At 45.1% G+C, this 12,769-nt stretch overlaps 1 protein-coding gene across 1 annotated transcript in view; it reads right to left on the bottom strand.

The window, feature by feature from the left end:
• LOC306876854 (uncharacterized protein) overlaps positions 1-12,769 on the bottom strand; it is a gene marked incomplete at both ends in the record, with an annotated part of 45,399 nt that overhangs the window by 14,950 nt on the left and 17,680 nt on the right. The window contains 3 exons of the mRNA XM_079428286.1: positions 4,546-4,685; positions 4,778-5,057; positions 11,674-11,816. Coding sequence (XP_079284412.1) covers positions 4,546-4,685; positions 4,778-5,057; positions 11,674-11,816 — 563 coding nt within the window. The remainder of the gene's footprint in view (positions 1-4,545; positions 4,686-4,777; positions 5,058-11,673; positions 11,817-12,769) is intronic.

Here is a 12,769-nt window from a genome sequence, read left to right as displayed (position 1 = left end):
AAGGATGCGATAGAGCCGGTCCCTCCAGCCGATATGAGGTCGAGGTTTTACAGCCCCTACTTCATTGTACCCAAGAAAGGCGGTGGGTTGAGACCGATCTTGGATCTGCGTCTCTTGAACCGGGCTCTTCACAAGCTTCCGTTCAAGATGTTCACGCAGAAACGCATCTTCGGGTGCGTCCGTCCCCGAGATTGGTTTGCAGCGATCGACCTGAAGGACGCGTACTTCCATGTGTCGATCCTTCCGCGCCACAGGCCATTCCTGCGGTTTGCGTTCGAAGGACGGGCATATCAGTACAAGGTCCTGCCCTTCGGGCTGTCCCTGTCGCCCCGTGTCTTCACGAAAGTTGCGGAGGCAGCCCTAGTTCCCATGAGAGAACAGGGCGTTCGTATTCTCAACTACCTGGACGACTGGCTCATGCTGGCTCAGTCTCAGGACCAGTTGTGCGAACACAGGGATTTGGTGCTCTCACACCTCAGCCAGTTGGGCCTTCGGGTCAACTGGGAAAAGAGCAAACTCTCCCCGACGCAGAGGATCTCTTTTCTCGGTATGGAGTTGGATTCGGTCAGTCAGACAGCACGCCTCACGCAGGAACGTGCTCAGTCGGTGTTGAACTGCTTGAATGCGTTCAAGAGCAGGACAGCGGCCCCACTGAAACAATTTCAGAGGCTCCTGGGGCATATGGCAGCTGCAGCGGCAGTCACGCCGCTGGGGCTGCTTCATATGAGGCCGCTTCAACACTGGCTCCATGGCCGAGTCCCGAGGTGGGCGTGGCAGCGCGGCACTCACCGGGTCCAAGTCACACCGGCCTGCCGCCGAACCCTCACCCCGTGGTCAGACCTTTCGTTTCTGCGGGCAGGAGTGCCCCTGGAACAGGTCTCCAGGCATGCTGTGGTTTTCACGGATGCCTCCACCACCGGCGGTGGTGCCACGTTCGACTGGCTTGCAGTGTCGGGGGTTTGGACGGGCCCCCAACTGCACTGGCACATCAATTGCCTAGAGTTGCTAGCGGTACGTCTGGCCTTGATCTGTCTCAGAAGGCGCTTACGAGGCAAACACGTATTGGTCCGCACGGACAACACTGCGACCGTTGCGTACATCAACCGACAAGGTGGTCTGCGCTCCCGTCGCATGTCGCAACTCGCCCGCCACCTCCTCCTCTGGAGTCAGAAGCATCTGAGGTCGCTTCGTGCCATTCATATTCCGGGCTTGCTCAACCGGGCAGCCGACGAGCTGTCACGAGCTGCGCTCCCCGGAGAGTGGAGACTCCATCCCCAGACGGTCCAGCTGATTTGGAGACGTTTCGGACCCGCTCAGGTAGACCTGTTTGCGTCCCTAGAAACCTCTCATTGCCAGTTGTTTTACTCCCTGACCGACGGAACACTCGGCACGGATGCACTGGCACACAGCTGGCCGCGGGGCCTTCGCAAGTATGCGTTTCCCCCAGTGAGCCTTCTCGCACAAACAATATGCAAGATCAGGGAGGACGAGGAGCAGGTCCTGCTCGTGGCGCCGTACTGGCCCACTCGGACTTGGTTCTCAGAGCTAATGCTCCTCGTGACAGCCCCTCCTTGGCAGATTCCTCTGAGGAAGGATCTACTGACTCAGAGACGGGGCACCTTATGGCACCCGCGTCCAGACCTCTGGAAGCTACATGTCTGGTCCCTGGACGGGACGCGGAGGTTCTAGGTGACCTACCCCAAGGGGTAGTTGACACCATCACTTCGGCTAGAGCGCCGTCCACGAGACAGGCCTACGCCTTGAAATGGAACCTGTTCGTCGAGTGGTGTTCTTCTCACCGAGAAAACCCCCGAAAGTGCCCGATCAGAGTCGTGCTTTCCTTTTTGCAGCAGGGGTTGGAGCGAAGGCTGTCTCCCTCCACCCTTAAAGTCTATGTGGCTGCCATTGCTGCCAACCATGACCCCGTGGAAGGGAAGTCGGTGGGTAAGCATGACTTGGTCATCAGGTTCCTTAGGGGGGCAAGAAGGTTAAATCCTCCACGGCCCCCCTCTATACCCTCTTGGGACCTGTCTCTGGTGCTCAAAGCACTACAGCAGGCCCCATTTGAGCCTTTGCAGTCAGTTGAGCTGCAGTTTCTTTCAATGAAGACTCTGCTCCTGCTTGCATTGGCCTCCATCAAGAGGGTAGGGGACCTGCACGCATTTTCGGTCGACGATTCGTGCCTAGAGTTTGGGCCGGCTGACTCCCAGGTAATCCTGAGGCCCCGGCCTGGCTACGTGCCCAAGGTTCCCACTACTCCCTTCAGGGACCAGGTGGTGAGCCTGCGAGCGCTGCCCTCGGAGGAGGCAGACCCAGCCCTTGCTTTGCTTTGTCCCATCCGAGCGCTAAGATGCTACGTTGACAGGACACAAAGCTTCAGGACCTCAGACCAGCTCTTTGTCTGTCACGGAGGTCGGCAGAAGGGGAAGTCCGTCTCCAAGCAGAGGATGGCCCACTGGATAGTGGACGCCATCACCCTGGCTTATCAGGTACAGGGTGTGCCCTGCCCATTCAGGTTGAGAGCTCACTCTACTAGAGCTGTTGCATCCTCCTGGGCGTTGGCTCGTGGCGCCTCGCTGGCAGATATTTGTAGAGCTGCGGGCTGGGCGACCCCTAACACGTTCGCTAGGTTCTATAGCCTTCGTGTGGAACCGGTTTCCTCCTGTGTTCTCACCTCAAACGGGTAGAAGCACTGAGAGGTTCCGTTTTCGGGTCGGCTTGCTAAAACTGCTCCAGAGAGTCCGTACTGTAGACCCTGTCGAGTTCCTCCGTCCCCTCGGCAGTCAGATGTGGCGGAGCATCTGACGCCAGGCCCTCACTCGCTGAATCCATGAGAACCGGTAGAGGGCTGGGTTCCATATGAAAGGCCTTTTTGGACCCCATATGTGTATAGTCCACGGTATAGCCTGAGAGCCCGTGTTTCCCCGGCAGGTCTTCTGCCAATCTCCATGAGGTACAATTTCCTCTAATTCTCCATATGCGCCTAAGGTTGATCATATGCGTAATTGCTCCGAACCTCCTACGGGATGGGCGAGCTTCCGTAGCGTCCGGTTCCAACTAGAACGGGTACGTTTTCCCAGTGTTATCCAGTCTTACTGAGTGGGTAGTGCCATGGCAGCAGTAACTGGTCTTCTGCGGTAGCCCTGACCTGCGCCAAAAAATAGGGGCTCAGGAGGCTTCCACAGGACACTGGAAGGGGCAGTACCCGTGGCCTTTTGGTAGGGATCCCAATTCGTCGGTCACCGACGTGACTCGGAGTGACCGACTGATAGGGAACGTCTCGGTTACGTATGTAACCCTCGTTCCCTGAAGAAGGGAACGGAGACGTCACGTCCCGTCGCCACGGCTGCTGTACCACCGCTGAGCGGCCGGGTCACCGGCTCGGCTCCTCAGCGAAAACCTGAATATGCGCTGCACCCGCTGCCTACTTATACTCACATTGTGATTAGCGGCAGCTGGATGCAATAATCGCATGCCAATATCCATTGGCTTGTTTAGATACTCTCGTAGGGGATTGGTCTCTCTAAGCGAGATCCCAATTCGTCGGTCACCGACGTGACGTCTCCGTTCCCTTCTTCAGGGAACGAGGGTTACATACGTAACCGAGACGTTGTGGAGAGCAATTTAACATTAACACACAGCAGGGATGAACGAGGAACACGCAGATGAGGATGTAACTCAAAATAACAGTCTTTAATCAAATCCAAGCAAGGCAAGGCAAGGCAAGGCTGACAGACAGGAACGCTGGGGAGTAACGAGTAGACCAAACGAAATCAAACTGAACAGACAGGACTATAAATACAAGGGATAATCATAGATAGTGAGACAAACACATCTGGACAAGAATTAACTAATAATCACACTAAGCGAGGACAGGAAACAAACCAAATAAGGAAACATGAAGCGGGAACACAAGACACACACGACAGAGGACCGACAGTTTCGTGGTGTGGCAGTTTAACATTGAAACAGAAAAAAATAAAAAATAAAAAATAACACGAGTAATTAACAAGACAAATTGAATCATCGGCCAGAGGAGTACAATTCAAGAGCTGATTAAACAATTTATGGAGAGTGAGGCAGTTGCAGACTCTGACCATACTCATATATTGTGCCTTGTATTCATATGTGTTTTTATTTATTTATTTTTATTTATTTTTTTATGAGGATAATGTGTGTTTTTATGCCAGTGTCAAATATGAATTTCTGTCCAGGGCCTCTGTAGAGACAATAAAGTAAAGTAATGTAAAGTAAAGTAAAGTAAAGTATCTACAGCAATTTAGTGCAAATGCATCTCTTAAGATTAAATGGATGCAATGAGAAGTTGTGTAATGATCCTGAAAAATCTATGAAAAAAAAACAAAAAAGACCCAGATAACATTAAATACAGGTTCACTTTAAATAAGAATGGACATGGTTTAGTGAATTATTGACTGTTGAAAGCATGCATCTCTTGAACTTAACATTTTCCATCAATAATTTATATTTAAAAAATAAAGTCATTAATAGTTTCCCAAAACACTAAATCTGCTTGTTTGATCTCACCTTCTCCATAGACCTCCACCTCACACAGATTAAGAACCCTTGAATCTCCAGGAATGAACAGATTCACGTATCGACCCTCCATATCGTTACATGTGTAGGTGGAGGAAACACCAGCTGGAATGCTAGAAATCACAGCACATCTAAAGAGAGACAGAGAAAACCATTATTTATACTTCTAGTCTTTCTTCATATGTGTTTTCAGTGATCTTAAGCCACAGAAAGAGGGTCTCACATGGGATTGTTGTTGCCGTTGTTCTCCAGAGAGTTTCCGATGTGAATCTCTGCTCCGTTTATTCGCTCTGGACAGCAGTCCAGTCTGTTTGTGATGACAACTCTACTTATTCTGTAAATATAACGCAGATCCACCCTCCACCATGGGTTAGCCTGACCAGTGGTTGCGGAACATGATAACCACGGTTGTACGAAACCTGGATCGAGGTCAATGGCTTGTTCAGCAAACCAGAGGTCATAGGTTGATGACTGTGTGACGGTTCTTCCTGTTGCCAAATTACCTGTAAGATGTCAAAGTGTCAAGAAATGGTTTTAATCAGCTCATTTTATACTCTTTGAATGTGCTTTAGGTTTTCTTCAGACTATGAATGCATTTCTATCAGATCTGCCCAAACTGGTAAAGTCTTGACAAATTCCTTTTCAAGGAATATATTTTCACTCAGCAACCATGTTTGTGGTGCCTCTAAGCAGCTATTTCAGGCATCCAAGACCAAGTCCTGTCCACCTGAATGTGCAAGTAACGGCAGCTGCAGTGACACGATGACTTTGCCAGTTGCCGATAGGGTATTGTAACAAAGTTCGTAGATTCGGGAAGAAGGAGGCGGGAACCGGCAAACATTTACGGATTTAATAATCAAAATAAACAAACGTAAAAGTAGAGCGGCAGCCCCTCACGGACGACTGCCGCACACAAAACACAAAATAATATCCAGGCCTGGTCCTCTCTCGTCTTCCACTGTCGTCACTCCTCCTTTTATCCTTCCGGAGCTCCTCCGTGGGACTCGAGACCGGTGAGTGTCGCAGGTGTCGCTCATTATCATTAACTCCACCGGCCTCGCTCCGTTCCCACGGCTCTCGGCCCCGCCCCACTCACCACATACCCCCATCGCCCCTCGCAGGCCGGGGGGTACCCTCGAGACTGCGCTCTACTCCCCCCCCCCTTCCTGGGGGGGACCCGTCAGGGCGGCCGCGGCGTACCTGGGGGTATGGACAGACGAGGCGAGAGAAAAGGAGACGGAAGGATGAGGAGTGACAGAGACGAGAGAGGGGAGAGAGGAGAAAAAAAAAATTCGGTCCGGTTCCCGGACACACTGCTGGTTGGTCCTCAACCAGCTGAGAGGCTCTCACTCGCGGTGCCATGCGATGGTACTGGACCTCTTTGGTGGACGGCTCGACGCTCCGCCTCCTGGCGGACGGCGATGGCTCCTCCGGTCGAGGGCAGCCGGCAGCGAGTCCCCCATTCCCTGCTCCTCCCCATCATGGCGGATGGCAGCAGGCTACGGCCACTCGGCGAATGGCGCCGACTCCTCCGCTCCCTCTCGGACGGCAGCCCCCCTCCTCGACCCAGGAGCACGGCAGCGAGTCTTCCGTCCCACCTGATGTTCCATCGCTCCAGCACCACCGTCGCCTCGGGCAGCCAGCGGCCGTCCCCGCTACTCCCTGCTGCCCGATCTCCTCAGCACCGCGATCCCCCTCAGCAGCGAGGGCTCTCTGACAGCGTGTCCCTCCTTCCTCCCGGGTTTCGGCACCAATGTAACAAAGTTCGTAGGTCGGGAAGAAGGAGGCGGGAACCGGCAAACATTTAACGATTTAATAATCAAAATAAACAAACGTAAAAGTACAGCGGCAGCCCCTCACGGACGACTGCCGCACACAAAACATAAAATAATATCCAGGCCTGGTCCTCTCTCGTCTTCCACTGTCGTCACTCCTCCTTTTATCCTTCCGGAGCTCCTCCGTGGGACTCGAGACCGGTGAGTGTCGCAGGTGTCGCTCATTATCATTAACTCCACCGGCCTCGCTCCGTTCCCACGGCTCTCGGCCCCGCCCCACTCACCACAGGTATTTTATTCAGGGTCAGCTCCAGTGTGTGTGTGTATATATATAATAATGTTGTAGCATTTGAATGCAATCAAGATGTTCGATCAGGTTTTAGGCAGTATAACTTTCCCTTGCATATCAGGTATCACAATGACTGTATTCTGATTCCCAGATTAATGGTGTATATTATGTCACCATAACTTATACATAACATGCTCTTTGTACAATACTTTGACTTAATATTGGACAAATCCTCCAGACCACCATAATCCATGCAAATAAGGTATTGAAAGAGACAAAGGAACCTCTCCTGCTCAAAATTCACACCTCTACATTGGTCAATCTGCCAAAGATGGGCATGACCAGGGACCGTTAAAAAGCCCTAACCCAAACTCATCATGGCTCATTCCCTTTGAGCCACACTTTCCAAGACTCATCACCCTTGAGTCGGACCTTCTGGCAGTTTTTATCCTCAAGTAACTTCGTCAATTTGCTGTGGACTCTACAATCTTCAGAAGAACCTGACGAAAGCCTCCAGCTCACTCCTACTGAACTCATCAAGAACCTCTGTTTTCTACCGCATCCAGACTCTTGTTCAACAACAAAGCCATTGCAAGTAATCGTTTCCAACTAGTTAGATGCGGGTCCAAGTTTGGGCCCCTTTGTTAAGGTGATTTTTGATTCTCTGATGAGTCTCACTAGGTTGTGGTTAATTGATGGTAAATACTGCCATTCTTTGTTTCTTCTCTCTTTCTTTCCTTACTTTCCTTCATTCTGTATATATGAGTTTTGCTTAATCTAGTTGTATGTTAGCTGTAGTTTAATTTATTAAATTCATTTTATTCACAATTGATTGCCTCTGTGTGCTGTTCACAATTCGGAGACACTGAATGTTGATCTTGCTACATGCTAAGTTAATTCTAGTACTGTATGAAACGTTATTAAATCTTAAATTATTAAAGGAAAGTTATTATTTCTTGGCCAGGAAAATAATCTTTCCTAGAATTGATAAATGATTATACTGTCGGTGGACGAACAGATTACATCATTGTAATATTGATTCTGCTACAGTTAATTCTAAGATCTGATCTAAATATTCTTATAGCCAGTTATTATTAATTATAAATATGTCCCTTTTGAGCTAATTTGCTACAATGTATACACATTATATATATATATATATATATATATATATATATATTAGTGCTGTCAAACGATTACTCGCATCCAGAATAAAAGTTTTTTGTTTACATAATATATGTGTGTGTACTGTGTATATTTATTGTGTATATATAAATACAAGCACATGCATGTATATATTTTGAAAATATTTACATGTATTTACAGGCAAATATGTATATTCATATAATTTATAAATATATTTAATATATAAACAACATCTTTTTCTTAAATATATACATGCATATGTTTGTATTTATATATAGAAAATAAATATACACAGTACACAAACATATATTATGTAAACAAAAACTGAATGCGATATTAATGTGTATTAGGGCTGGGAATTTAATGTGTTTATTAGATTAATAAATTATGGTGAAAAATAACAAGTTCAAGTTATTAACACATTTAATGCACTTGCCCCGCCCCAGACCCATGTGGGTCAAATGAGATTTCATACAGTTGATTGATGACAAATATGAGGCAGGGCAACAACTCACTGTGTGAAGGAGCCTAGAGAATGTAGTTAGAATGTCCCTAAAGATGATATTTTCCTTCAAGATATGGGGAAAAAACACCCCTGTTTCAGTTTATGTCTCATATTTACATCAAATAGTTAAAGGGGTCCTATTATGCTCTTTTACAAAGTCTTGATTTTGTTTTGGGGGTGTATTAGAACATGCTCTCATGCTTGGTGGTTCAAAAATCGCATTATTTTTACATAATTTACATTACATTACAATACCTTTCTCCCCAGCCTGACACAAACGGCTGGATTAGTTCCGCCTTCCTTTGTGATTGGTTAGCTGTCCCAGTGCATTGTGATTGGTGAACAGCTTAGATGGTGTTTCAGTATTGCCCCGCCCCTTGCCAGAACAGCAAGTTCGTCAGTATTGCTATATATGAAATTATTTTTGTGTCTTTATTATTCAAACAAAAATTCTGTACTTGAGAGCAAAAGTAATTATTTTGCAATTAAAAAATAAAAGTTTGCAAAAAAAGTGTTCTTAAGGTTCAAAATTAAAGTAATTGAAAACAAAATAATTTGCAGTGCGTGTAAATCTTTAAAAAATATATATTTTTCTTTGTGCACTTCAAAAACTTTTCATCACTAATCCACAAATGTTGCTCTCTTTCCTGCCGTCTTTTTTTGCGGATCTAAAACTTTTGTTTGCGAGTTGAAAATTTTTGCTTGCGAGTGAAGCTGTGTGTCAGTGGGCGGTCTCTACGCAGCAGGATGAAAGGCCCTTTTCTATTGGCCACTCTCGATTGAAGTGACAGGTTGACCACGCCCACTACGCTTTCCCGCCACTGACGCCAGTCTGACAGAAGAGCGAGCTTCTAGCAGCAATTGCCAGCAACCGCTCCTTTACTGGGTAAGGTAACTAATTTAACATCTTAAATTCAGTGACTAGTGAACTGAATTATGGCCAATAGAAAAGGGCCTTTCATCCTGCTGCGTAGAGACCGCCCACTGACACACAGCTTCACTCGCAAGCAAAACTTTTCAACTCGCAAACAAAAGTTCATAATCCAGTACATTCTCCTCAGCCAGCATTTTATTATTCAGTATCCCATCTTTTAATACTTTCAACAGACCTCGTACTGTGTGACCAAAAACTAAATCTGCAGGACTAAAATCTATAGATTCTCGAGTCGCTTCACGGGCAGCAAACAGTACTTGGGTAACTCCATTCTTTACCAGAGCTCAGACAATACTTTCTTAACATTGACTTCAACGTTTGATGAAAATGTTTCATAGTACCCTGACTTTCAGGATGATACATGCTCGAAATTCGATGTGTGATAGCCAAGGTTTAAAACACTTATTTGAACACTTTCAAAAGAAAATTTGTTCCCTGATCGATCCCTGCACAACTTTTGGCAATCCGAACATAGAAAAGAATTTGATCAATGCTTTAATAATGACAGGTGCAGTGATTTATCTCAGTGGAACGGCTTCGGGGAAACGAGTTGCAGAACACATTATGGTTAACAAAAATTGATTAGCAGGAACATCCGGCTTTGCTACTGTTTGGACACTCTTGCTTATTGCTTTGCGCTTTGCTCCCTAATTTTGTACTTTTCTCATATCTCTCTAAGATTTTAACTTCAGCAGATCAGCACAGTGCTCAAACAATACAGTTTTTGGAAAAATAAAACTCTTTGCCTCCTACTGCCAGCAGTTTACATTCCGGAGACGGAAAAACTGCTGTCTACATTCTAACAGACGAGAGAAAATGCCTCTTGTGGAATCTACTTGCTGCCTGAACTACCACAGACTTCTACAAAGGATTGAGACATCAGATTGTCACAAATATCTCGTATTGCTTGACAAGACTTGTAAACACTGGTATTCTACCACCCCCTATACATCTTGAGAACAAAATTGAAGTATTAATGAATGTGGGTGAGGAATCCCCAAATGTGACAAAACATGGATTGAATCAGCCAGCAGCTAACATTGCAGCTAACAACTAACAGGCGGAAAGTTTTCGTGAGAAGTTCAAATGTGCGTATAAATACGAAAAACGTACGCACTTATTAGTGAATGAGACCCACTGTCCGTGGTTGTCATTAGAAGACAGGAAACAACCACAACCAAGAAGACACAGATGAAGTGGCATCTTTAAAAAAAGATGCAAGCCATCAGCGATTGCGCTTTCTTTTAGTAGAAGCGCCCAGGGGAATTGCTGAAAAGGGATACCACTGTTCACACCCTATCACCACCTAGAACAGCCCTTCGACACACAGCAGATGGCTTTGTGGAGTATAACCGCTTTCATACAACCACTCGGCACGCTGCAACCTTATATACCTGTATGTACGGGGAGTGGCTCAGCATGCAAAATCCATTAGCCTAATTTCATTGACATTTTCTCATAAGCTCAGAGATGATTTGGTCTCCCGAGTAAACCCTAATGTCGTCACGACAACTCATAGTGACTGACAGATAGGGAACATAAATTGTACATTTTTGAGAGAAAAAGATAAAACATAAATCATTGGATCACATTTTATTCCATTCTGAATGCCAGCTGTACCAACATTATAAACACAAGCTTTTTAGTTATCCTCACTTTACAAAAATAATTTCAATTTAACCGTATTCAGAACAGAACAAGAATGACAAAAATATAAGTAAAGTTGGGCTCATAGCCTACCTGTCTCATTTGGCATGAATCCAAATGTTTCCATATTCACAATGTATATGAAGCTATTATTTATTATAAGGTGTTGTACTCCACATGAGTTCCAATATCAATGGAAAAAAATCATGAGCAAAAATTCACTATTTCTCATTTTTGGTCATAAAGTAAAGGCATAATTCAAAACCATAAAGTGTTAGCAGTTTGAAGATTCAAAAATATTAACAAAGTTTATTAGAATTCTCTAAACTCTGTTCCATTCTTATTTCATTCTTGAACCTGAACGAAAAAAGGAGGAACCAAAATGAAAACATTTAGCTTTTTAATCCATGTATTTAACAGCCCCCACACACTCACACCCCATCTCATACTTCTGAGTGGGAGATCTTCCCAGGGCAGCAGTCTGCCTCTCAGACTAAAATCAGGGCACCAACTCCAGAGATAGCACCAGAGGTGAGGGGATACAGTGACCGAGGTGGCCGGGCCAGCTCCCCTTAGGCCTCCCCATGGCACCCATTTTATTCAGAAGGCAGGACTTCTTCTGTCAAATAGTGCATTTTGCTTTCTCCCATTCATAATAATATGCAAACACTGTCTGAGTATATGTTAAGTCATTGGACCTGATCTCGACTAGAGCGAATTATACTAAAAACTACTGTAATGAAGTAAGAATAGCTTTTTTTTATTTATTGTCAATTTGGCCTGGAAAGTGTTTAGACCAAGTTATTAAGTAGCTCTGAATTACCTGGAATCACATAGACTCCCACTTCACAGAGAGTAAGAGTCTTTGAAGTTCCAGGAATATTGACAGTAACATAACGTCCCTCCATCCCACGACACGAGTAGCTGTAAGTAGCTCCTGCTGGAATAGTAGAAACTACAGCACACCTGGAGAAAGATGAAAGAGTCAGTCGCTCCTGTGTTTTTGTTGATCGTTATTAGTATGACTATTCATTTGTATTTTTCTTCTCTTATCCCTGAATGTAGTTTATAATATTGATGTTTTATACTATTTTTATTTATTTATTTCACACAAATGAAACATTATACATAGAAAATAAAATGTTGCTGTTTTTATGTCATGTTACTAACCTTCTCGTAACCAAGGCAACCACCAATATTAATGCATTTAACACTTGACCTACATGTTTTCCTCGGTGTTTGAGTAATATTTTTTTTTTTTTTATGTAATAGAACCCAGGGAATGTAGTAATGCAAGTATTTTCTTTATTCTAGAACAATGTTTAGTGTTGTATTTGATTATAGGTGACGGTAATTCATTCTGTGATCAGTGGAGGCATGGTCTCGTGCTCTGAGGGAATTGAGCATTTGCAGCACCTGCTGTGAAATTGATAAAGATGTTTGCGAGATTTGCTGGTGCTTTTTCTATTTGCATGTGTTGTCTGAAGTTGCAGCGCGTTGAACTCTCTCGGCCACCGTAGTGATAAAATAAAATGACCATGTACTGCAAAATAACAGCATGCATGTATTTGTATAGTGTTGTTCTCATACGCTGGTTGCAAAACAATAAACACAACACGAACACTTATGTAATTTAGCAACAAATGAGTCTTATGACAAGAGTGACTGGTTTGAATCAGTCAGACGAATCCTTAATTTATTTGTAGTGATGTTCGGGTTGAAATTAATAATGTTTTTGACTATTTATATGACAATGTATTGTTTTGCTTCTTGAAGATTTGGATAAGGTGATTTTGAATTCCTTCAGGCAAATCCAGTGAACTCTTGCTGCTTTCTGTAGATGTTTTATTTTATTTTGTGGTCTTGTACCAATATTAGAGTGGGGAAAACGCCCCCCTTGGGGTAAATACTGTTTTTTT

Source organism: Barbus barbus (genome assembly GCF_936440315.1).
Source record: "Barbus barbus genome assembly, chromosome: 2".
NCBI classification, from domain to species: Eukaryota; Metazoa; Chordata; class Actinopteri; order Cypriniformes; family Cyprinidae; genus Barbus; species Barbus barbus.
Note: the sequence above shows the minus strand (reverse complement) of the source record. Positions and strands in the feature narration are given on the sequence as shown.